General features: G+C 44.0%; 1 protein-coding gene across 2 annotated transcripts in view; it reads right to left on the bottom strand.

The window, feature by feature from the left end:
• Nucleotides 1-27672, bottom strand: part of pde4dip (phosphodiesterase 4D interacting protein) — a 65728-nt gene that overhangs the window by 33861 nt on the left and 4195 nt on the right. The window contains exons 1-9 of one of the 2 annotated variants that reach the window (XM_023804502.2): nt 27488-27627; nt 25757-25809; nt 24865-24932; nt 11139-11249; nt 7139-7215; nt 4884-5007; nt 4141-4301; nt 2874-3030; nt 2209-2262 (exon numbers count right to left, since the gene is read on the bottom strand). In XM_023804502.2, the coding sequence (XP_023660270.2) occupies nt 2209-2262; nt 2874-3030; nt 4141-4301; nt 4884-5007; nt 7139-7215; nt 11139-11249; nt 24865-24932; nt 25757-25809; nt 27488-27513 (831 nt within the window). In that variant the 5' untranslated portion in view covers nt 27514-27627. Of the gene's footprint in view, nt 1-2208; nt 2263-2873; nt 3031-4140; nt 4302-4883; nt 5008-7138; nt 7216-11138; nt 11250-24864; nt 24933-25756; nt 25810-27487; nt 27628-27672 lie in introns of those variants that run through there. The other variant, XM_023804501.2, reaches the window with a different exon arrangement.

Genomic DNA, 27672 nt, shown 5'->3' with positions numbered 1-27672 from the left:
CATGACGATCTGACTGAAGACTCCAAAGCTTCCTTTTGTTCTCTCTACTGTTACAATCTCATTGTGTACTTTTAAATGTGTTATTTCCTGACACCTTCTATGCATCTGCATTTGCCTCATGTTTCTTTTGAGTGATACCTTTATCCAGAGTAACAAAAAATATAATTAAACTACAGAAATGCAAAACTAGTAACTTATCATGAAGACACGGGCTACCATGATTTCTTGTTACCGTCAAACACAGCACCCCGTGCTTTTTGCATTAAATTCCAAAGTATCTCGGGCCTAAATTCTAGTCATTCCATTGCTGCTTTCAGTCTTATGTCAGGCCTACAGGAACAGCGGTTCCATGACATGACTGATGAAATTTCCCCCTCACAGCATAATGGATTAACCCATCAGCTTCTACTTCTAAATAATTCTGTTTCTCATCTATTATTTGCAGTGAATAAGAACACTGAGATTTTGCTGTCTACATATGGTTAAAGATTAACAAGACCAACCGGCCACCAAAGCTCTAAAAACCAAACAGGGCAATGACAATACTGCTTAACTTTTCAACAATGAGGACAATGAATAAAATTCCATTGTATTCAAAGTAATTTGCTAGGTCTGGCACTGGAAATGATGCCAGAAACAACATACTTAGAATGACTTTACACATATACAAGTCACTGTAGCACATTAATATGTGTCTGCTGGACAAAACTGAAATATTTCACATTGCCTTCTAAAAACCTTTTCAAATAAAAACAATAAAATAATAATAAGACACAGAAACATTTAAAAATTAAGCCTTTTTTGGTGGCTAATGAAGAGTTTACAGCAATTTCTGTTTGGAAAACCAGGGATGTTGAATCCAGAAATTGTAAAGGTTTTTTTTTTTTTGGGGGGGGGGGGGGGGGACTTACAGCGTAGAGTAGTTAGAGTTAAGCTAATGGGACGCTGTGAAAAAGAGGTATCACACAATCAAAGGCAGATTTTCATGCTTTGGCCAATAAGCCACGGCAGTTAACAAGCTCACATCATTAGTCTGTTAGAAAGTGAAGAATGAGAGAAATCAGCGAGTCACCTGACAAGCCCACGCAGAGGCTGGGGCCTCTGATTGGTGGACGACTACTTTCCCACTTACAAACTCCATACATATATAACATATTCAGGATTCCCAAATGAATGTTGCTGTTAAATAAATGAAATGTTTTTTACTCCCAGGAGACACTGACTGTAGCATGTAGCATGTAGCACTGCGCGCGCAGCGTGTAGCATGTAGCATGTAGCACTGCGCGCGCAGCGTGTAGCGTGAATTGATAATATGTAGCACTGATCTTCTCACAGGTATACACAAAGCTTTTTGTAATCTGAAGACAATGAAATACAATTTACATATGAATAAGTTAAAGTATGAAAGGAACATTCCAGCTTTGTCATTCATGAATTAAAATTAAAAGAAAAATCCTTAAAAATTGTTGTATATTAGTCAAATACATATATGTACTGTGTCATTTTTCAGTCCTCTGTGTTTGTTTAATAAGTCAACAGCACTCAGCAAGGAAACCCAAACAGGAACAGCGGGTGTGAAGCTACTGAAGGTATTTGAAGATCTTTGCTGAAGATATGGACTCGGGCTGGAGCAGAAGGAACAAGATTTGCATCTCCTTCCCTAGCAATTAGGAATTTCTTAAGAACGGGATTTTAAAGTCGGAACTACTATAGGGGCCGGGAGAGGTCGGCCGTGTTTAAGAAACACAAGAAGTAAAAGAAGAGCAGCTATTATCGCAGAAAGAGAACTTGATACGCGAGTAGGGAATTTAAAAACACAGCGTGATTAAATAGAAACAGCGTCACAAAAATATAAACGGCAGTAACCAGCCTCCTGTTGCATGGTATGAAATGCGTTTCTAAAAAAAGAATATATGTGAAATTACATTAGAGCTATTTGTTTGGTTTTAAATGTAAATGTATTTAAATGTTGCGTTGTGGTGAGGTTCTGAGCTTTGAATACTAACATTTTGATGTCTGACTCCATTTAAAGCGTGACATGTTATATGACACCACAGGGCTTGGCACAGCCACTGGTACATACTTTTACCGCCCAGATGCAGTGTGAGATGACTTCCAGTAGAGGGCGAGCTCTAGCTGCACATCACTGAGAAGGATGTGGCGGGAGGACAGTAGTCGGGGCTGGTCATTAGGATTCGACCCACATACCTGCATCTGTTGCTGAATGCGCAGTTTCTCCCGGCCCAGTTCGTCCTGGAAAAACTGCAAGCAGGGAGGAGACGTTTATACAATGCCGGGTTTGCAGAATGCCGCCTCTTTGTTCAAAAACAACAACATTTTAAACTCCTTTTTCATATAGATTATCATGCAATTTAATGAGATTAATCAATGAGGATTAATAAAACAGCACTCATAAATAACAGAAAATCAGATATTCATGGTATTCACATATCGATGCTGGAAAAAAGGTTTTCGTATGGCGTGGTTGTGTTAGGCTTACATACATGCATTTAAAAAATAAAATATATATATATATATATATAAAACATGACTCTGGTGAGCTGAGCATTAAGTCACATACTGGCATTTCACTCACAACATGGCATAGGCCATTTCTCAACAGCAACACAATGCACCAATAAATCCACAATGAGCCAATTGTGAACAGAACTGAATGTGAAGAAGATGGATGCTGAATGGATAGATGAGAGCAGGAATACCATGGGATTTATCTTGGCTAGTCTGTAACATCAATTGTAATAACTGAAGTGAAGAAGAGAGGTATCCTGGCTCCAGTTGCCACGGATTGTATCAATGAACGGTGACCATGATGAGTGTTAATGCCGACAGGCGTGTTTCTGGCCCTGGCCCACCTCAGCGTCCTGCTCCTTCTGCTGCAGGGAGTCTGAGAGGTCCTGCACCTCGTCCTCCAGCTGGTCCACGCGCCCCTGCAGGGAGGCCTTTTCCTCTGCCAGCTGTTCAGCCAGGGCCTCCTTGGAGTGCAGGGCCTGAGTCAGCTCCTCGATCACCCTGCGGGGTATGGAGGATTGGTAAACAGTCCAAGCTCCACTCTCTCCTGTCACCAGCAAAATTCCAGCAGTGTAGATTTAGCCGTTTTCAGGCCGTGAAGCGTGATAATCTTTGTTTTCTTTGGTACATTTATTCATTTAGCAGATGCTTTTACTCTAAGTGACACACATTTGAGGACGAAGGGCCAGCCAGACCCTGGAGCAACTGGAGGTTAAAAGCCTTGGTCAAGGGTCCAACCAAAACCAGCTTGCCGACCGTGGGTTTTGAACTTGCAATCTTCAGATTACAGGCACAGCGTCCTGACCCATCGAGGTCCCATATTTTTACCTCAGCTCTCTTGTGTCCCTGTCCTATGTATCGCTGTCTGTCAACGGGAGCACACTGTATGGGTCCTACCCTGAGGAGTGTCCCCCGCTGTCCCTGTCCTGTGTATCACTGTCTGTCAATGGGAGCACACACTCTGGGTCCTGCCCTGAGGAGTGTCCCCCGCTGTCCCTGTCCTGTGTATCGCTGTCTGTCAACGGGAGCACACACTCTGGGTCCTGCCCTGAGGAGTGTCCCCCGCTGTCCCTGTCCTGTGTATCGCTGTCTGTCAATGGGAGCACACACTCTGGGTCCTGCCCTGAGGAGTGTCCCCCGCTGTCCCTGTCCTGTGTATCGCTGTCTGTCAACGGGAGCACACACTCTGGGTCCTGCCCTGAGGAGTGTCCCCCGCTGTCCCTGTCCTGTGTATCGCTGTCTGTCAACGGGAGCACACACTCTGGGTCCTGCCCTGAGGAGTGTCCCCCGCTGTCCCTGTCCTGTGCATCGCTGTCTGTCAATGGGAGCACTAGGGCTGTGGTCAGCCGCAGAATTGAAGGGCGGCAAGACCAGCAAGCAGCCGACGCTTTCAGTCTGTAATATTCCACGTATTTATAGACTTCAAAAGTTTACCCTCCCCGCTAGCTAACCGTTTGACAACCGTAAGATGTCGACATCACGAAGACTAAAATATCATACATGCTTATACCAGCAGGTATCACTTTTTTCTTATTTGTTTTCTGGTTCAGGTTTTAAGCTGGTTTCGGTGGTTTTAGCTCCTTTATAACCCATAATGCCAAAGTTCCTTACTTGTCCTTTTCGGTCAATCTGTCGAGCAGGGAGGTCCCAGGGGAAACCTGCATCTCCTCTTGGGCCTCCTTCATCTTCCTCTCCAGGGCCAGGCACCGCTGTGACTCAGACTCCGCCACGGTGGCTATCTTCTCTGCCTCGCTACGTGCCAGGTTGGCTTCCTGCGTTCACGAGATTGGTGTGGTGAGGAAATCGTCATGGTGCAGCGCAGGAGTAAGAATGGTGACTCCCAGACATTGGAAATAAACTGGTTAACAGAACCAACGCAAAGTTTTATGCGTCTCTCTTCCATAACAAATACAGGATATAAGAGTATAGGATCTGTCCCAGAATGCACAGGGCACAAGGCAGGGGGACACCAGTCCATTGGAGGGGACACACTCATACATGCACCCACATGCTAAAGGCTACTTAAAGACACATGTGCACATGTGGGGCAAACAGGAGTACATGTGCAAAGCATGGAGAGAACATGCAAACTCTACACACATAGTGGGGGTGAATCCATGACCCTGGAGGTGTAAAACCTGAGTGTGAACCACCGAACCAGTAACACCACCTCAAAACAGATTCACTCATGGGTACATAATGTAAGAGTTGTTTTTTAGTGTTAGTATTTACAGGGTATAATGCAAAGTCTGCACACAGAGTGAACTAGAAATACATATGTCATTTTGAGTAAGTATAGTAAACTATACTCTGGCCGCTATACTCTGAAGAATAAACTTGGGAGAGAGTCATACTTCTTGCAGGAGCTGGATCTTGGTCTGCAGGATCTCCTGCATGTGGTCGATCTCCTGCTGCCTCTCCTCACATCGCCGCTGTAACTCCACCTCATTGTGATTGGTCAGGCTCTCTACCGTGGACCTATCAGAGAACAGCATGAGGCATGAATATGTAATATTAAAAAAAATACTTCAACTGGGACCATGGATATGTGTGGATGTGGTTTTTAGCTGTACGCTTCAGCCCAAAAGGTTATGGGTTTCAGTCCAGAATGGATACTGAATCACACCCTAATAGCACGCATATATAACAACAAAAATCTGAATGTAGAATATTCTTGTAAGTTAATAAATAATGCACATATTTTCCTTTTGAAAAATAAAACTCTCTCATGTATTATTCACTACATGTCAATTATGCAAAACGCCATAACTGCTCAGAACAGTTACTTTTGGGAGCACAAGTCCTGGCCTTGGTGCATCAGGTAGCACAGCTGTTCAACTAACTGAAATACACCCCTAACAGGTCTCCATTAATGGGGGTGGGGGGGGGGGGCTATATCATACAATGCAGCAGAAATCGAAGAACAGCTGACAATTAATGGAAGAAACTGAAAGGGAGATAAGAATAAAGTTAGCGTTAGGCTGCGGTTTTAGCACCGGCTGCCAATGGAGTGACAATGTAGTTTCGGGCATTTTACTTCTGGCCGTGCATGTCACTGGGTTAGCCTGACGGTATTCTGTGATCCCGCTGCCCGGGCACCGGATACGACGAAGTGAGAGTGATTTTCAGGGCAGCTTCTTGGCAGTGGTGTCAGGGGGCTCACCTTTCAACAGCTGCTGCCCCTGACTGGCGCTCATGCACTGGTGTCCAGCAGTGCAACAGTGCCGACGCGACTAGCTCACTCAGGGGCTAATCTGTACATGAAGGGTGTCGGAGGCCTTACCTATGACCTCTGAATTTCACTTTCAAAAGCAGGAGTAGTGTAACATAAAGAATGTGGTGAATGAAGAGCTCCTTAAAATACCTTCACAAAACACATCTAAGGGCCAAACCTCTATCCAGTGCAGGGTTGTGGTGAGCATGGAGCCTATCCCGCAAAACACAACTTGGACTGGACTCCAGTCCATCACAAGGCATACACTGACCTACAATGGGGAACTCCAAAACATTTACACAGTTTTGCAACTGTGGAGAGAAAACCAGATGATCCAGAAGACTCCACACACACATTGAGCCAGGAACCAAACGCACAACCCAGAATGTATGAGGCCACAGGACTACAGAACTGAGCCATTGTGCGGCTGTAATAATAATAATGAGCATAGGATTGGAACCTACACCCCTGGAGGTGTGAGGCCACACTGATTCCCACTCAGCCACTGTGCAACCTTAATAATAATAAAGAAATGAGCATGAGATTAGAACCTACAACCCTGGAGGTGTGAGGCCACACTGATTCCCACTCAGCCACTGTGCAACCTTAATAATAATAAAGAAATGAGCATGAGATTAGAACCTACAACCCTGCAGGTGTGAGGCCACACTGATTCCCACTCAGCCACTATGCAACCTTAATAACAATAAAAAGACAAGCATGGGATTGGATCCTACAACCCTGGAGGTGTGAGACCACACTGATTCCCTCTCAGCCACTGTGCAACCTTAATAATAATAAAAAGACAAGCATGGGATTGGATCCTACAACCCTGGAGGTGTGAGACCACACTGATTCCCTCTCAGCCACTGTGTAACCTTAATAATAATAAAAAGACAAGCATGGGATTGGATCCTACAACCCTGGAGGTGTGAGGCCACACTTACTGTAACTTAGCCACTCAGCTACCCAAACCTATGAGGCCCCAGAGGGCTGCATGTGGTGGTTCTCACAAGTGTCACACCCTCCAGTTCACTGCCGCCTCCAGCAGGGCTTTATGTGAGGAGGTATCGGGTTCCAGCCCCGAAAGAGCTGCCAGCATTGTCAGCTGTGCCCTTAAGGCGTGTCAAGCTAAGAGCACCATCGCTGACCCTCGTGTGGCCACCCCTGAAAGGCGAGCCCCAGTCTGTATGTGGGCCAGTATCGGAAGGGGACGTATCACCGGCACAAATGGGCACTTAAAGACTTCCATACAGTGACACTGCAGACTGAGTACCTGACATTTCTGAATGTCAGCTATAGGACCTTTATGTGGAGTTGTTGCAGACAAAATGACAATATTTTGATGATAAAATTGTTTTTCATACAAAAAATAATAACAAACACATTGCTTACAGTGCATTATCAAGTAGCTGTTGTTTCTCCTGTAACTCCTGCTTCAGACTCTCCACTTCCACTTTCAGTTCAATGTTCTGAAACAGAAAAACAACAGAAAAAGTTAAGAAATTAAAATGTGAGGCCAGCAATTTGAATTAAGAAAATATATGTTTAAAAAATATCCAGGATGCCGGCAGGTTCTGAATTATATACCTGAAATATTTTGAGTGGCACGGAAAGTTTACTGTGTTTTACAACTACTTTAAAAACAGCTACATTTATTACTTTTGTGACATTTATATACTGGCATAAGCTTTAAAAAACCCACTGATAGAATGTGGACTATCATAAACATGGAGATAGCACCCCGGACCCAGGATAAAAACACTATTTATGTTCTATGAAGTTACTTGTTGCTATTCATGTCCTGGTACGACTCCACTGGCAGCCAGACACACCAACAATGACTGCAACAGACGAGGGTTTCTCATAATAATCATCTCTGGCAGGACGTAATGCGCGCTTCAGGGTGGTAACTGATTAAATTTTCACTTTATCTACAGCTTTGTGTGCGACATCATGGCACCGAATTTGATGAACATTTTGAGGCTCGGTGATACCGAACCATGCCAATAAGCTTTCAGCGAGAGGCCGGGGCTGAGGGGAGTCGACACGAAGCCATTAAAGCCCGGGTTCCGGAGTCCTGCCTATGCAGATGCTAGACACACTAGCACTGGGCTGGTGTTCTGAAAACGGTCCAGGTTCCGAAGTCGGCACATTTCAGGGAGTGTGCTGTTGCGGAACGCCAGGTGATCCGCATAGGCGATCTGTCTGAACGTAACTTAACGCCAATTCGGGTATACAGCCGGTGTCAATTACCTTTTATTTATAGCGCAACGACGCCAGAGCCCATTGGGTGGCAGGTGATGATTATTATTATGTCCCTGCACAGACGTCCACCTGCATCACTGCTCAGCGTTCTGGCTAGCATGCTAATGCTGAAAACAAAGCCTCGTCAGTGGGCCTTATTTTGGCTTTTCGTTTTGACAATGGTAGCTCTTTGTTCTATTTTATTGTAACTGTTGGTCCCCCGTCTTCTCTCACCCACAACAGCAGATCGCTGCCAAAGGCACCAATAATCATAATGACACATTATTGATCCCTGTGGGGAAAATTCTCTTTGCACATACCCCATCTGGCTCACCATGACACACAGGGACATATATAGGTGAACACAAGCTTGGCAGCAAAGTACAGCCACCTGCAGTCGTGTCCATGGAGTTAGGGGTGGGGGGGGGGGGGGGGCTATTCAGCTGAGGCCTGGCCTGAACCGGTGACCTTCTGATCACAGGTACAAAGGTTCACCCCACCGAGCCACACACTGTCCCCCAAGCACCTTATTGTAGAATTTCACATTTAGCCCTTCCTGTTCTCACCTCTGACATCGTATTGCTCATCTGAAGCCAACTGCAATATTAGTTTCATACAAAATATAAAAATTTCCCTAGACTTTTGCACACCGGTGTGAAGCCCAGGGTTGGCAACTGAACAGCAAACTCACGCAGACTCTTCAGTTAATGAAGCCCAACTGACACTCATTTGACTAATTGTCTTGACGGAGTTCTAAGTGGAGTCAGCTGGGTGAATGCAAGCGTGCTGAGAGGAAGATGGGGGTCACACAAACAGATATATTCTAGCGGCCCTTGGACACTTCTCTCATCTGTGTCTTTCAATTTAGATAGATAAGGACTTGAGTTCCAGAGTCTTTTCTTTGTTTACGGAAGCTTAAAACCTAGAAGCCATGAAGTTTCTTGATGTAATATAGAGAAAAAGTTGTTGGGAGTCTATAAAAGACCATTCACCTCTGACTCTGAGTCTGTGTGGAGAATGAAAAAAGCTGAATTTCAGCAGGTTAGTGGAAAGATGTGAAAAAAAGGAACAAATTATCATGGAAACAACCCTGTTAAGGGCACTTAGTGTATGCTAAGTATCCGTGGCTTTAGCCTAATTTCCTAGGAGCCACACAATGCTAAAAATAAGACCACCTGTTATTTTGACCTCTATAAGATGGCAACAGAGACCCTTTTAACTGGCCCCACGTGCCAAGAGAGAGAGAGAGACTGTGACTGTCTGACTCTTCCTAAGTCTCTGCAAAAGACACAATCAGCTGATAGCCGACAGAAACAAAGCAGACTGAAGGCTTTGAAAAGAGATTCACATAGATGTAGAAACAAACGTGAGAACTTCCTCCAGTGTGAGATCTCATCAAAACAACAGACCTAAAACAACTTCCCTTAATCCAGATCTCTGTCAGTAGGGGAATGGCATTTTTATAATAAGAATAGCAAATTCACAACAGGACACAAATATATATAGTGTATACACACATTAACCTCCTGTTGTTTGATAGCCTATGTGGTTTATATAACGCACCACAATCCAGCTGTGTATGGGTTGACTTTGGTTGAATTATATTTTACCAAATTACTTATAAAATAATCCTTAATAATGAGATAAAAGTCTGTGATACTTGCTCTGAGAAAAGAACTTTAAGCCCATAACTGCATGTACCCATCGGCTGAGATTTATGCCTGAATTCATGACTTTGTGATGGTCGTGTAATTGTTTACATCGAACAAATCGATCAAAAATCAAACAGAAATATAATTATGGGTGAAATATACAGTATATGCAGTGAGTGGCAGCAGTGCATGAGATTTTAAGGATTTTAACAGTGACTGAAACTTCTGACACTTTGTTACAACTGGAGACAATCGCCTTTAAAATAATACGTACACAGCCAGAAAACAGATTTTTTTTTTGCTATTCTGGATGAATAGAAAAATGCAGTTAATTGAAATGCTAGAAGAAGATATGTGGTTGTGTGTGTATATATATATATACACTATTTTTAATCTACATTATAGATTTCAAATGAGTTAAAAAGTTCAATCATTCATTACTATATTATATGTAAACGATGTTAAAAATTCACTGATTGTAATTCATTCATATAGCAAGTATCTTGTTTTTAGTTAAAGTTTATGGAGATGGGATTCTTCTCATTGTTGGTTTACCACATTTTATTCTTCCAAACTGATACTATACTATTGTCTGTGAATCTAATCTTCAGCATCTCGATTTCTGTGCTCATCAGCTTTTCTGCAACAGTCAAGAATAGAAGCTATAAGGAAATTTCATCTTCACCCTGCCAGTCCCACCTCTCATGGCCATTACCCACAATTCTGTATGTTTTTCCTATCTATAATGAATTTACAGAACCTTTGAACGGTGCCACAAGACAGGGGATAAGAGAATGGTTGTGGAATTTAGAAATCACATCATCGCTATCAACACACACTCAGGATGAGCACACAAAAGACACAAGTTCTTCATATTCAAAGCTCTGCATTACTAGTGCAACAACAATATTGCAAATTCAGCTCCATCCACATTCAAGAAACAAACATACAAAAGCACACAATGTGATAACAAGCTTTAAGAGCTTTAGGGCCAAATGAGGTGACAAACCTGAGAGAGTCTCTATCTTAAGTAAGGAAATACAGTCTTAGGAGCTGATTACACAGCATCATATGAAAACAGTTGTTATGCATCTTGGGGCATTTTTCTGACATTTTTAATAGTATTAGATCTAGACCCAAAAACCTGAGACAGTTTTAAAATTCTAATAATGTCAGATCTAGACCCATAAGACCTGAAATAGGTTTGAGACTCGCCAGTGTCATACTGACCAGGGCTGATTGCGATGGATCTCATAGACTCACAAGCCAGAAAGTTCAATGCATGAAATATTCAAATCAACATTTACATGTTAACTCAAGAGGAAACTCCTGTCATAGGGGATATATGAAGATAAACTTTGATCCGTACGACCGTGGTTTTTAATTAATCAAAGCACCCAAAAACCAGCCTGCTGAGTACCAACACACCCATCGTGGCTCACTCATCAATACCCCCCTCCCCGTATGAGATCATACCCCCAGGTGTCAGCACTCACCCTCCTATGGATGTCCTCGCTGCTCTCCTCATACTTCTGCTGAATGCGCTCCTCCAGGAAGTAGATGCGAAGCTTAAGGCTGAAGTTCTCCTTCTTCAGGTCGTGGAGATGCTGCGACAGGGTACGGTAGCCGTTAGACATGGCAGGTCTGGCTGGGGCATCTTGAAGCCCCTCAGACCCGGGAAAAGGCAGCAGATTGGAAGGAGACAGCAGCCAAAAGCAAACTGGGATTCAGTGGCTAACAACGCTAATACGTTCCAGTGGCTAACAACGCTAATACGTTCCAGTGGGCAACAACATTAATACGCCCAGTGCTAAAAGTGGCACACATGACAAATGAGGGATTGGGACCCTTCTTCAAGCCCCCACCCTCAAACCCCGCCCTTAGCCACAAGTCCATTTGCAGGGGGTGGGAACAGTAGGAGGATCTACTGCTTTTTTTAGCTTCTGTAAGGCATGGCAGTAATCCTAGGAGGCCCGGGGGGGGGGGGGGGGGGGGCTCCACTGATACAGGCATAGAAGTAGACCCCGGCCGAAGAGAACTAGACTGAAAAAGGGGAGAAACAGGGGAGGACCAGGAGAGAAGCTTGGGGGGTGTCAGATGAGTTCCTCTCTCAGCTAATATCCCCTGGCATCAGGGGCCAGTCTAGACCAGGGCAGAATTTCAACAATCGCCAAGCACCTGCTTATCTTTAAATGTCCATTTATTTATTTATTACATATATTTAATCGCACACTGGAACAGAAAAGTCTCAAATCCGTAATCCATCCAAGTCAGTTGTAGAACCAGTAAATGGTTTACCAAACAAAAACGTACTTTAAAAATAAGATATAAAACACTTCAAGCGCTATAGAAGTGAAATGTTGTCTCTAAATTATTTTATTATTGTAAAACTACTCTTGTAGATGGCAAATAAGCCTTGGTGCTACATGTATGATGATCGTTGTGTGAAGAGTAAAATAAATCGTGACTCTCCAGGAATAAGTGCGATGCCAATAGCTCACTGAAACGTTAAAAAAAACAGCAATTTACCGAACTAAGATATCTCCTCCTCATTCACCGTGATTTAATTGTGACGACTAGACAAAACTGACCGTTTGCAGTCCTAATTTTGAGAGCAGTATCTGTGGACAATGACCCCGAGAGGGTTCCCCAGCAGAGGAGGAGACTCCTAATTTACCGTGATGTCACAGGCATAAACAAATAGCTAAATACTCAGCTACGTAAATAAGCACTTGGGTTTGCTATCTATAGCCAACAGTGAGTTGTGGCTGAATTGCTCAGCTCATAACACAGAGCACAGTGAGTGAGTATGTGTGTATGTGTGTGTGATGGGGGGGGGGGGGGGGTGTAACGACAGTTCACATAAGGATAGCATGTACTGATTAAAACAAGAGACCCTGGTCCTGGAGCCTGCACGTCCGAGCACCAAGGGATGAATTCCTATAAACATACAGTTGGTTTGAATAAAAATGCCCATTTACTGATCCTATAATTTCTTAGTAGGCATTGCACTACCTCTTTCTGTAGATTTTCACTGAGGCTAAACATCATCCTATATGCCTAATTATGTTCTGCAGTTATTGGGTATTGCTTAACCTTAAAATAGAATGCAGCAGGAATATGCTGCACTGCTCTATCCAATAAGAAATTCCGCAGCTACGCGGAACATTGACGGCAAACTGCATAAGATAAGACAGCAGGCATCAAAAAGTGTTTAAAGTGTTTTCTGTCCGACGGGGGTGCTGTAACTCCACTGACCGGGACGGCCGCATCTGCAGACACCCCGCGGGAGAAGCGGTGAAACACTCGACTGGTGGCGTCTATTTTTAGCGAGCTGTTACTGGAAATCTGATTCAGAGGACTGGAATTCCAGAGAGCGCCACGGTGTCAAATGGGGAGCGATAGGATCCGGGAGCTGGGGTATCACTGCAGGTCCTGGTACTTGTGGACAAACGTGACCGGTTGTTCCACAGCTACAGGAGGACAATAAATTGCTCTGAAGCATTTTGCTCTAACGAGAGCCTGAGTTAAGGCAGCGTCCGTGAGACTGCCCTACATTAGGAAAACTGAAGCTGAAGTTGACACCTCAGTGGGGTCAGAGCATTTGCTCATGTTAAAGCAGATGTTTACAGGAAGAGTCACTCAAAGTCCATACAGTAGCCCACACCTCTTGAGCATACTGAAAATAGCCGACAGAACAGACAGCTTTTGTCTGTGCAGCTGAGTTCAAAAGTTAGGTACAGAAACAAATCTGCCTTGTGAATTCAACACTGAGATTGGAATACGGCCAATCGACTCAGCGACTGCGCAGCTGAACTCAAAATTAGTTACAGAGACAAATCTGCCTTGTGAACTCAACACTTTGACTGGATTAAGGCCAGATGACCAAACGACTGCGCAGCTGAGGTCAAAGTTAGGTACAGAGACAAATCTGCCATGTGAACTCTGGGTCCCAAAAGACTGTAATATGGCCAGAGGCCAGTGGTGGAGGAAGTACTGAAGCTTAGTACTTAAGTAAAAGTACAAATATCCTGCAAAATATGTACTCAAGTAAAAGTAGAAGTGCTACATCAACAATCTTACTTAAGTGAAAGTACTAAGTACTTACTTTTAAATTTACTTTAAAGTATTTTTTTAAGTAAAAGTACTCACACAATGGTTTGTCTCAACGTCTGGGGTGCGTGTGCCATTTTGTAAAAGAATAGTAGATTTACTGACTTACGTCTCTACCGATGTCATTGCTCGTAATAATTACAAGCAACTATACAGTATATGTGTATTGGAAAGTTTGGTGGGCTTATTGTGCGTGCACTCTGCAATACTGTGTGTACCCTAACTTAGAATTATGTGGATGACAAGTTATCTACTAGGTATTACCCACTAATATACCATTAAGATAAACCAGTCAAGACATGATATATCTTTAAATCATTTATGTACTTGCAAAACTATTCAACACATCTGCCATCATTGGAGTTAATAAAGCCACCTGATTGGTAGGAAATGGCAAACAGCGCCAGAATGCGATAGGCTAACTATTTTTTCATGCAAGATTTTGAGGAAATTGTGTTCATAAAATGTAACGACTAACGGCATAAATTGTAGAAATGTAGTGGAGTAGAAAGTACAGATAATTGCCGCAAAATGTAATGGAGTAAAATAAAAAGTATGCAATATTATTTGTACTTAAGTAAAGTACAGATACGTAAAAATGTAGTTAAGTACAGTAACGAAGTACAAATACTTTGTTACATTCCACCACTGCCAGAGGCCCCAACGGCTGCGCAGTTGAGCTCAGATTTAGGGAAGTTCAGGGACTGTGCACCTCAGACTAGGATGAGATCAAACACCCAATGGGAGCCTGTTGGAGGACATGATGAGCTCTAACGAGGCAAGTGAGTATTCAGCTCAGCAATATTTCCTGACACTACAGAAATCAACCAAAATCCATACCGGCTGGGGTGTGAAACAGAATGAGTCTACTTCCCTGACCCCAGTGGAGATTTTCTTTCTTGCCTCGCCCTCTACACCAGGGGTCCCCAACCTTTTTGAAACTGAGAGCTACTTCACGTGTACTGAGCCATACGAAGGGCTACCAGTCTGAAACGCCCTCCTAAACTTATCTAAGCTTCATGTATAATAAACATGTTTTAAATGCTTTTTTCTAGATATTGTCATTTTCAAATCTATATAAATGCAAATGTGATTAAAGAAGAATAACAACAAGATAAAATAAAATTTTAGATGCTGCTAACTGGTGAGTTGTGCTATTTTTAGAACAGGTCCGCGGGCGACTCATGTGGTCCTTGGGGGCATCCTGGTGCCCGCAGGCACCATGTTGGTGACCCCTGCTCTATACCCTCGCCCTCTATAGGTGCGCGGAAGCTTGCCAGTGTAGGACAGCCACCTGTAGCGGCACCCGGGGAGCTGGGGGTTAAGATCCTCGCTAAAGGACCCGCAGATGTGCAGAGGGCCGGGCTCAGAGTCTTAGCCCACTGAGCCTCACGCTGCTCCCAGAAAGAGGCCTCTGGACTCCTGCTAGCTGTAAACCCATCGCAGCGGGAGATTCTCAGCTCCCTGATGCAAGTTCAGCCCATTCAGCCACGTGGCAGCGATGTATCAAGAGAACCGATCTTGTGCTGTCATGTCACGCTTGACAAAACAGCTAAACATTAACAGTTGACTCAAACGGCTTCGAGGAAGAGCTCAGTTAAACCATTAGGATGTCATTAGCTTACCTCGGGAAGAGATTAGTAAAATCACATTATGAAATCACATTGGCAAATAAAACAAAGTCTTTTAACTGAACTCCTGACCCAAAGATACTACAGAATTTTCATAGCACACTGCAAACAGCAAAAATATCACTTCTTTGCTTAGCACATTGATTTTGATCAGACGGCACTGCAGGGAGTGAGGCAGGGAACAACATGGAGGAGAAAAATGTCCATCACAGAACACAGATACTTAGAGACCCCTAGTTGCATGTGTTTGGACTATTAGAGGAGACAACCATGCAAGCACATGGCAAATTTACAAATGTCCCTCCCTCACACACACACACACACACACACACACACACACGTTTCTATTCATATCTTTGTGGAGACTGTCCACTCATTTCTATGGGAAATGCCCTAATCCCAACAATGACAACCTTAACCCCTACCCAACCCCTACCCAACCATAAGCAGCCAAATGAAATACAAGACTCTTGGCATTTGGCATTTTTTACCTGAAAAATGCCAAATAACAGGTTTTTTTTACATTGTGCAGGACATTTGGTCCCCACAATGTAATATAAACATAATCCACACACACACACACACACACATACACAGGGCGGCAATGAAGCCCACAACCATAGCTGCCACCAAATATATTAGTATGTTTTTTATACATCTGCAAGTGCATCCCCAGTAAGCACAGACCACACCACTTCCTGTGTTAATGCCATGTGCCTTATACATCTTCCACACATATCCTGTGTCATCAGTCCATGTGTCACATAAACATGTAAACATGAGCCTCAACGTGTCCCAGCCCTGCCATGCGGTTCCTGAATTTTTGGAAAGGGAACCAGGGGGAAAACATGGAGGAGTGTTTTTTACAGCAGGGCTTTGATTCACAGGCCGGCTTAGCGGAATGGTGTGAGGTTCAGTGACCAGTAACGGGTCAGCGAAGTCCAATACAGACCTGGAGCTCAAGGCTTCAGATATGCAGGGAGTTTCATTCAGCGTGTTCAGGTGCTTGGCATCATGGACGCCTTGTAGGATGCATGTAGACAGCAAGGGTAATTTTACACTCAAAAAACAACAAGACTGTCTACAATTTACCCAAAACAGATCCAACCCTCCCCCATCTGTCTTCCAACTGCTTACCCTGAACTGGATCATGGAGGCAGGGCCTAGAGTGTATCCTAGGCAACAGTGGGCAGTGTTTCTCGGGTAACCCCAATCGGTCCACACATTTGCTTCATCCCAGACAGCCCACATTTTTGCTCCCTCCCTGCTCCTGGTCAAAAATGTGGACCCTCTGAAGTCCTCGAGGACCGATTTCAGTAACACTGACATAGGGCACCAGGACTGGAGTAACACTTCTGTTTCGTTATTTTTTTAAGAGGTTTATGTTGGTTTTTGAAGAGGGCCTGCCATCCGCTGATAGGGAGGCTTCAACTTAGAGAGCAACATTTTCCTCCCTCGTCATTAAAAAAAATAGACACAGAAGCCGGGTGGGGTGTTAGTTTTATGACGTTAAGCTGTCAAAATACAACCTCAGTGGATTAATTTGCATTTTTTTATCCGCTGCCTGCAGAAGTGTTAAACTGGGCCTGAATGCCAGGTGTGCAGACAGAGAAGGAGAAGGTGGCTGAGACCAGACTCTCCCCTTCTGTTAGATTCCTCTCTCTCTCTCTCTCTCTCTCCCTCTCTCATGAAGTGTGAAGGAGATGAAGCCAACTTGGCTGGCTTCTGCATTAGGGCCCCTCTGAACAGAGTCCCCTGGAAGCAGCTGACCTCTGGGGTCGCGTCCTACGCAGGACGTAAAGACAGCGATCACCTTGGTGTGTGAGTGTATTGGGGGAGGGGCATTTGAAAAACACTCCCAGCTTCACCTGGATACTCAATCATAAACAAGGTGAAACTGGGGTGTAAAAAAGTGGACAAAAATAACAGGAGATAGAAAGGACGGACATCTGTGAGCTAGCGGTCAAAACGATCCATAGCAGCTTATCTGTTACAAGGCCTTGGGGAGCCTGGGGGTTTATCCCTGCACACACCGCAGAGAACATGCTGGACGGGACACCAGAAAACAGGCAAACTCCACCTACACAGAGATGAGGGTAGAATTGAACCCACAGCCCCAGATGTGTGAGGCTGCATTGATAATCACGAAGTTGCCAGGCAGCCCAGCACATGTAACATCCATGCGGCACTATGAGTGACTGGCTGTGTGATATTCAATGGGGCTGATCAGCCAATGAAGGGAGGCAGCAGCGTCATTATCTGTGATGTGTGACCCTGTGAAGCGGAACCTTCTCTGGGCAGCCGTAACACACCACATCTACACCTCCACCCAAAATCCAACCGGTCCCAGATGAAAGTATAAAAGGCAAGGAGAGAACCTCATCAATGAAGACCACTTGGGGGGTTGAAGGACTCAGTGAAGCTCTGCTGAATTGGGCCACATTAGCTCAACGTGGCAGGGGATTCAACTGTGAAGGGGGCGAACAGTCAAGAGTCAGAGGTGATCATATCAGCATCCTCCCCTTACATGCCCCCACCCAGGGCCAATGAGCATCGCCGGTGAGTCACATGGCACAGAACCTCACTTCAGTTGGTCCGTGGTGTAGATGGGGAGTTGGGGGCATCCTGAGCATGAAGAAAAGTGAAAGTAGGAACAGGTGCTATACTGTCAGCTGAGTTAAAAATAAGAAGAGGAATTTAGGAATATTTTTGGATGTCTGTCCATGCAAAAGCAGCTGTATCTAGGGGGAGTTTAAGCTAAATCTTTCTACCGTGAAAGATCTCTGCAAGATGCCTGGCTGGGGACCACATGCCTTTAAAAAGGTTTCTGACCCCAACTGCCCATTCCAAACTTAGGTGAATTTGCAAATGTCCAGCCCATTAACACAGCCACGCTCAACTGCTCCTACACGCCTGGTGTAATGTTATGTTAGCCCTCTTCCCCTCTGTCCTTTAGCACCAATCAATTAAAGACACACAAGGCACAAGCTCCGCCCCCTAATTTCTCACATGAATCAATCAGGAGAACATATGGTACAAGTTCTGCCCCCAACTGACACCCCCCAAGTTTCTTACATGAATCAATCAGAAGCACATCACAGGTCTCCCTACTGCCAATCAGATCATGGGGACAATGACCTTTGAGGGTCATGATCACTGCCACCAAAAGACTTTAGAAAGGAAGGATTTTAGAAGGATTTTAACCCCTTAGTTTACTAATTATGTATAGGAAGGACAACATAGAAAATAAACAATGAATAGATTTCCTTTACATGTATACATGTTTACATATTGGCATAATTTTTGTGATTGTATTCTTTTAGGACTCAAATGTTTTCTTCTCTTTGATTTTTGGATCATAGTATAACACTCACTCCTCAAGACTATCTGACAAGGCCTGTCTGACACATTGCCCTTTACACCTGTGTCTATCAGGGTCTCCAAGATGTCTAGCCGACCACTTGTGTTCAGATTTCGTTACTGCCTTGGTCACTTCCGCTAAAAGGAATGACCACGCATCTTTGTTAGGGACAATAAGGACGTATTAGCGTTTACACCACAGGTCTGTGTGATCGGATCACAGTGCGTCTTGCTGTCATTCACGCTTTATGTAGCGATGTCCGCTTGTGATCTGACCGACCGAGACGCATTTTAAAATCACGTGTAAACGGGGCCTTAAATGTCCATGTTTTGTGACTATAAGCATGTGGAACATGTCCAAGGCAGGATGCCAGTCTAAACACAGGGCAAACACTACTGCGATTTCAAAAACCACAGCCCATCTGTGTGTGTTACAGGAAAACGCCGAAAAAACGCCCCATGCACGTTTAGTATAATTGAGTATACAAATATAATTAAATACACGAGCAAATTGTATTGAATTGAAAAACTGTAGAAACCCTTGTTTCTCCAGTATGGTTTACTTTCAGATATCGGTCTAAAGGTTTAAATGAAAGGTGTCAGATTCACTCTGAAACGTGCGGACAGCTATTACCAGCTCAACCAGCTCGCTCCTTCTCTACTGTCTTTGACAAATATGTTATAAAATTTTCTGAGAACAGTCTTATCTTGGAATAATTTCCACCAATTAAAAGTTTTAAAAACGCAGCACACAGTTATGAAATTCCATAGACAATACTTACGCTAACTTATAAAAAAAGGGGGGCAGTGCAATTTTAGGTGTCTTCAAACGCTGCATAGTATTGCTTTCGGTCATTTTGTGATTTGAAATCAATCATTGCATATAATCGCATTCAGTGATCCTGTCCTTAGGATAACCTTTCGTGCGGAAGGCGTTTTGTTGCCATTGTTACGGCGGCTTTTTATGTGCAATATTTCCTATGACCAGAGGGTGGCGACAGTGCAGACGTTGCCGGGCGCGAGTCTGAAAACTTGGCTTTAAAAAACATCACGGAGAGGCCAACCTGCTATTCGTGTTTATGTGTGTATATATACGTGTATAAAAGAGGTTTCCTGGCTGGCGTGGTTTTACACAAGTAACATCTTGGCGGTAATACATTAAACTCAGACAAACCAAGATGTATAATAATTTCGACCACTTTAAACTTTATTTTTTGCTTTTTAAGCTACCATATCCTGTGCGATTTTAATATCTAGCTTGTGTATATTTAACCACATACAGAGATGGATACTTTCTCGAAGTGCATCAGTACCCTTGACATATTAGCTAATGAGCAATTCCCTTGGGCAGGGATCCAGGTCGCTGCCAGATGAAACCATGATTTCTTGCAAGAGGTACAGAGAATCGTGGCCCCTTTGTGTCCAACTTCACTTTCTCCTGCATTAATCGGTAAACAAGTCAGTGGTGCCAAATCCTGCTAATCATGCACAGCCTAACGTATAATCACTGTCTGCAATGGTGGGGTTTGCTGCTAATTGCTACTGGGGTTTTCCATAATTCCTAAAATCCCATAGCATTATAAGTAATAATTTCACCCAGCAGAAGAGGGTTTTTCTGTTGTACGCATGCAAGGTGACGGGTGTCACAGGGTGGGGCAAAATCAGGTGATAAATGCTTCTGTCCACCACACCTGTGACTTACTGGCAGTAATATAGGAGTGAGTTCTGTTCTTCTCAGTCCTCAGAAACCATGTTCAGCCCCTGACACCTAACCCTGTACTCGACTGTAGGTATTCCCACAATCCAATGTGTCTTTTGTTTTCCTGTGTGCTTCTCTTGTGCTAATCCTGCAATGGCTCTTTTGTTTTTACTCCTCTCCACCCATCTCCACTCCCATATCCAAATTAAGTCCCTTTTTCTGCCTCCCATCCACGTTTCACATGGTTGTGTTTGCCGTTCTGCCTGGAGCAAGTATTGTTACTTTCTTGCGTTTTGATTCCTTCAGCCAGTACAAAAGTCTAATCATGCGGCTGTAGGATTCCTGAACAGACACAGCCGTCCACAATCCATTCAGCTCTCAGCTGAACTGTTTTCTGGGAACAATGAACATCTCCTGGTTTCATTTCATCAGCTTCACTTGTGGTTTATATGCTGGGAGACTTCGGTCACCCACTTGACGACACGGAGATCTGGTCACATTTAATGCAGCTTGTAGTTTCTCATAACCACTGTCTTCCTGACATTAGGAAACTGTGTTGTTCTGATTTTAGCTGATACTGAGGTATCCACGACAACGGACTAACCCTGACACAGTTTTTCATTTCTGATGAACCCTCAGATCTACACCAACCAGGTGGTTCCACGGGGGGACCGGGGGGGATGGGGGGGGACCTGGCCCACGAAATCATAAGCTTGGCCCATCCCAGGGCTGGGAAGATCCCAATCAACCACAGATTTTTTTTTAAATTATTATTAGGGTAAATAGGAAGTCTAATACGCAAACATCTCCCAGCATTTCCAGAGAGTTGTGTGCCCCCCCGCCCCACGTCACAGAGCAGGAACCAACCCCATCATTAAGCACAGCGTAAGCAAGTTAAGAGCTCATCCAGTACATGACTACATATTAACATGTTCATCATAAAAGATTTCTCTCTAAGAGTATTCTCATGTCTGGCGAAAGAATGAACATTTCATAAAGTGGAATATCTCCATAAGGAACTTCAACAAAAACGCTGTTACACTAAATTATGAGTTTATAAAGAGAACAAAAAATTTCTTCTTGAACAAACAAGCAATCAGAAGACCAAGCAAGATACAAAGTAGATACTGCTGAGACAAAGAGGGCTCCGTTACACCAAATTTTGTTAGTATTTTTGCCAGTCAGCAGTCAAAATTATTCCTGAGAAACAAAGCAAAATGGCTTCTCGATTAAAACATATGTTATGTAAACTAAAGAGGACAAATTCCTGTGACCACGTGGCCATCTTTCCGTTAATCAGATTACAGTGACTCATTGCGCCTCATGCGCACTCATGATTATCAAATCACTGTGTACCTCAATGCAGCCCTATCACTGATCCGTGCCTTTATTCCTCACACTCCAGGATTCTACTAAAAAACTTTGACACTCATATATTTGGAATCAATCTGACATTTGTATATGCTGGGTGACACAGTGGTGCAGCTGGTGCCACTGTAATCTCACACCCCCAGCAGTGTTGCCACCCCCCACTCTGCATGTGGAGGAAGATCCACCCCCACACCCACACAATGGCACTTTCCTACGAAGCAGAAAAAGGAAACTTACAGAGTGGATATTTCTAAAAGCATTTATTTATGAAGTATACAGTAGTAAAGTATGCAGTTGTAAAGTATACAGTAGTAAAGTATGCAGTAGTGAAGTATGCAGTATACTTTCTAAAGTGCCAGTGTGGCAGGCATAACACTGCCCCCGCCACACAAAGCCCTATCACAGGAGAGGGGGCACTGCTACTGACAGGGGGTCAAGGGGGGGGGGGGCATAATTCATACAGTAGGGCCAACCTTTTCATTAGCCAATGACATGTTTGGAACTGGGAAGTGACAGGAGTGGGGGCACTCTGGGAGCCAATCAGCTTTCAGCTTTCCTGCTATGGGGGCCAATCAGCTTTCAGCTTTCCTGCTATGGATTCCTAAGAAATCTTTTAGCAATTTGTAGGGGAGGAATGAAACATGAAGATCCCCAAGCCTAACAGATGCATGCACTTTTGGCTGAGCGTACAGCTTAGCAGGCTGTCTCTGCAGTGCGGCTGTGTTGTCAGTGGACACTGGCGTCCGGTTATGGTATATCCTCCTGAGACCCCACCCATTCATTTATGTCCATTGCAGTGGACATTTTGTTTTTGCATCTATCTTTTCACTTATGTAAGGGAATGTATTTATTCCTGTTGTACACTAAAGAGGACAAGCTGTGAAATTAAAAATAAAAATAAATTTGAAAAAATCTGAATTGTAAGATGTCTTATTTCCTCCAAAGACAAATAACCTAAAATTGAAGGACACTTTTTTCCTCGGGTCTCAGGAGGATATGATGCAGTGATATGATTAAATAATGTAGTAAGAAGCTGGGCAGATCTTAGCTGCAGTGAGGCCAATGGGATCCCCACGGCTGCATTCATGAGCACCGGGAAACGCCGGTCTTCAAATACATAATTATGTGGGAGGATCTAAGTGGGAATGATGTGACAGAAAAGCTTTGAGTCCCTTAGGCGACCATGTCCTACTGCTTACATTACTGCTTGGCAGTGGGTTGAATGAGCAGAGGCTGATTGATCAATCCCACATACGGGTTACATACAGATTTCATATAAGCCTCATTTCTCTGATCAGGCTTTTTGCTGGTTCAGTTAAAAAGGCAAGGAGGGATCAACACCCTGTAGATGGTGGCGCTACGTCCCGGAGGCCTATCTGCCACGGCCACCCTGTAGATGGTGGCCCTACGTCCCAGAGGCCTATCTGCCACGGCCACCCTGTAGATGGTGGCGCTACGTCCCGGAGGCCTATCTGCCACGGCCACCCTGTAGATGGTGGCGCTACGTCCCAGAGGCCTATCTGCCACGCCCACCCTGTAGATGGTGGCGCTACGTCCCAGAGGCCTATCTGCCACGGCCACCCTGTACAGTAGATGGTGGCCCTACGTCCAAGAGGCCTATCTGCCACGCCCACCCTGTAGATGGTGGCGCTACGTCTCAAAGGTCTATCTGCCACGGCCGCCCTGTAGATGGTGGCGCTACGTCCCAGAGGCCTATCTGCCACGGCCACCCTGTAGATGGTGGCCCTACGTCCCAGAGGCCTATCTGCCACGGCCACCCTGTAGATGGTGGCCCTACGTCTCAGAGGCCTATCTGCCACGGCCACCCTATAGATGGTGGCGCTACGTCCCAGAGGCCTATCTGCCACGCCCACCCTGTAGATGGTGGTGCTACATCCCGGAGGCCTATCTGCCACGGCCGCCCTGCAGGCTGCTCCACCTGATATAATTCATCATTGCTTTTCTTACACCGTCCTCTACAAAGTTACCCAATTTTTCCAATCATTAACCAGTTGTCATTTGCCCAATTCAAGTTTAGTCCCGTAGTTAAGGTACAACAACACAAACTCAATCCCATAAATACAATCACATAAATGGCATTCAATACCATTATTCACCATGCTAACTGCTGCATAATTGTGCTGTAGTATTATTATAACAAATAATGCTGACATTGCATAATGATGTTGTAACATTACACTAACGAATAATATTGGAGTATTATAATTTAATAGGAGTATCACCATACTGCATGATGATGCTGTAGTATTATCTTAACAGAATAGGCGGGCATAGCCTCACACCTGCACATGCATGATGATGCTGAAATGTTACCATACGTAACACAACTTAGCACAAGTCTCAGAACACATTTACAGACAACTCAGAGTGCAAGGCAAAAGGGACCCAGTCATATTTACAACTCAACAATACTAATATGCATCCGGCCATAATTGACCCTTTTTCATTTTCTCTTGCCCTTGGGTATAAGACTAAGCTGCTATCAGTTACCATTTAAAATGAAGATATTATAGTTCATTTTAGCCCATCCAATCACAACCTTGGTCCACTCCTGGACAACTTCCAACCAATCACAGACTTTTTAAAATTATTATTATAAATAGTTAGGAAGCAAGCCAGAACATTTTCTATGATGCACTTTTGAATGGCGCAACCATTACAGTGAGGTGACTCAGAGCTGAAATCAGGGCCCATATCCCATATTACTTTTAACATCCTATATTCAAATAGCTATTTTATATTTAAATATTTTAGCTATTATGACAAATTATTATAGCAATTAAATATGATGATAACATTATCTTCTTTCACATCACATTAATTCTAAATTCTCGATATTATGGAATAACACCCTACTGCACTACATAACTAGTGTTAAAAATACTATATTGAATATTATGATATTACAAATATTTTCAATTTTGGGGCTAAACATTACTGGCATGAACACAAACGTCTGAACATGTAAGCATTGTTACACAATCGCAGTGGTTCACACAGATAACGAATGAGACATCAAGCACATACCTGTTCAAACTTCCGCAAAGTATGTGGCTGGAGAGGAGGGTCTTTCTCTGTCTCGTCGCTCAGCAGTTCTGTGAAACCAAGAACGAATGGTCTTGCTTACATTTTTACAAATTATTAAGCAGTTAACTTTACATCACCTAAAATATATTAAGAGATCAGAGTGCGAAGTCCAAGAAGAGCATCGCAAATGTGGATAAAAGAGAAGCATGTGATTGATCTGTGCCTGCGCTGACTGTATGTGAAGCGATTTATTAAAATCTGACTTATGGACCGAACCTCCTGGAGTCATGAAGATCATGGACACTGATGGGCAGATTGCGGATAGTTCCTCAAAAGCTAAAACTTCTGTGAAAATTTCCAGTAGAACCACACATGTAGTATTTTGCTTTTTAAGTGGGTCCCCTTAAGCCAGCGGTGGCCGGTCTTATCCGCAAAGGGCCGGTGTGTATGCAGGTTTTTGGGATAACCTGTAGGTCAGCTGTTCAGACCCAGGTGTGAGGACTTTTCAGCCAATCAGTCCTCTAATTAGTAATCTAATTAGGGAGCTGCAGTGAAAACCCGCATACACACCGGCCCTTTAACTGTTTAAAATCATTAGCTGAAAGGAATTAAAGTTTACTTGAATGTTGCAGCATGGTGCTGAAAGGCTTGTTACGGCCTGCCCAGTGATGACAACAGACAAAACATACTTAAAGCAGCATTAATTCACCTAAAACTACAATATTATAAATAATATGGATGCAGACCAGAGACCATTGTGATGTGAATATAACTGGAAGTAAATGAACCAAAACAAGGAACTATTATATATGTGTACTGAAGCGAGGTGGGTTACTGAATATTCATCAAATAAAGGAACAGAGGTGCATTATGGGAGATATTTCGCTCTCACCTGTCATGTGACCGTTGTTCCTCAGCACGTCTTCCCGGTTATCCACATAATCCCTACAATACAAACATTTGTAAGCGGCAGTCCTCTGGATGTAACTCATATGACTTCTGAACGTCTTCCCGTGAGCGCATGACTCTGACATGGCAACAAATGCACAGCCACCTGACCTCGTGATTCTCGTCCCTTTTTCTGTGTTACAGCCATAAAATGTGTCCCGAGCTCCTCGTACATGACAGTGAGCCTTTTCACCTCAGAGATTATAGGTCTGTTCTACCAGAATTCGACTTTGCAGTCTGTGCTGCCAAACCCTTCAGACTATGCAGTCAAAAATAACTGCACATTTGTACAGTCAGCCTCTTTCCATGTGTACACGCTTGTGCAGAAAGACAGTCATCCTCACATGGGGCGCCGCTGCAACGACCAGCTGAGATCTTTCTGAGAATATTTTAGGAAATAATGCCCTTCATGGGAGATTTTCCTGAAGAAACACAACACGGAGATAATACAGAGACAGACCCACATCAATGACACTACAGTCACAATTCTAATTTATCTTTGTATACCCCAACATTTCGGTTTTCGTTATGTCATGCACTTTAACACCATATTATTGCTTCAAGGAGTCATAAGTAGGATTTTTAATGACATCATGGATGGAAATAGAGGATCACACTTTCATTCCATTCGTTATTCAAACAGCTACCTTCGTCCAAAAAAGGCTCGAGGCAGCTAGTATCCAGGGCAGGTTTCTTTCACATAATGTTTGCCCAGTTCTTGAAATGAGACGGCAGAGGCACTGTTGAAAAGACCTGTCTTTAGTGGCCTGGCGGGGGGAGAGTGAAGCAGCCCCCAGCTGGCAGAGGTGGAGGATGTCAGCCCACGGGACCACGCACGTCCGATGCGTGGGAGTGACAGGGTGTAGTGACAGGGGTGGGGGTGAATGTGGAGCAGGAGCAGCTGCGTGCTGTTCCGCTGCCGAGTGCAAGGCGAGGTCCCCAGCATCCCCCTCAGGGCAACAACAATAGGGAAGTTTCCAGCTTTGTTGTTCTACTTTCTGAAGCTCAGCAGGGGAGTCCTTCTTATAGTCCCAAAAATCTGCATGACCAAGAAGTAGAGGGTGGTGGGGGAGGTACACCCCCAGCCAGAGCACTCAAACACAGCGGGTCACCCAAATGTACACCTACTATGACTGAAGTATGGCTGATTTCCCCAAACCCGGTGCAGACGTCGCACTAAATACAGAATGATCACCTCCTAAACCACATGAAACCACAACTGCACAAGAAAGCTTTCCAGAAACTTTCCCTTCCACATTCCAAGTTGTAAACTTTCCATGGGAATTACTGGGAATATATGGGAATTAACAAACAATTCCCAGAATTCTGCAACCCTACATGCAAAGACAAACACAGCTTCCCACACTATGACTCTGCAAACGTCTGAAAGCTGTATGTTGCTTTCTTCAACACAAATGAAATGAAAAACAAACCAAAGAACTTACAGTAATAATTAAAGCACATGTGATCTTTGACAAACTTCAGATGGACCGGCCCAAACATAATATAAAACCCAAACACAATTTTATGGATCCTTCCCAAACTTTTTCATTTAGATCCTGTTGTCGGTGCTCCTCCCAAACAAAAACCCAGAGCACTGCCTAACCGTACACACCTCAGTCAATCTGACGAGCTTTCGCTAAGGAATTTATTACTTGTCTCTCTGAGGACTTACCTTCCCCTGTACAAAAAGCCACTCATCTTCCGGTCCTATCCTGCACGCACGGTGAAATAATCTCCAGCTCTCCACAAGAGGGACATCTGCCAACTCCAACTGGATGGACACTCCTCTTCATAAATACGACTTGGGAGCACTAGCACGAGGTCACGGGCTTCTCAGATGGAGCCAAGGGCAGAGAC

Source organism: Paramormyrops kingsleyae, chromosome 15 (genome assembly GCF_048594095.1).
Source record: "Paramormyrops kingsleyae isolate MSU_618 chromosome 15, PKINGS_0.4, whole genome shotgun sequence".
Classification (NCBI taxonomy): Eukaryota; Metazoa; Chordata; class Actinopteri; order Osteoglossiformes; family Mormyridae; genus Paramormyrops; species Paramormyrops kingsleyae.
The sequence above is the reverse complement of the archived record's forward strand: the minus strand, read 5'-3'. Positions and strand labels throughout refer to the sequence as shown.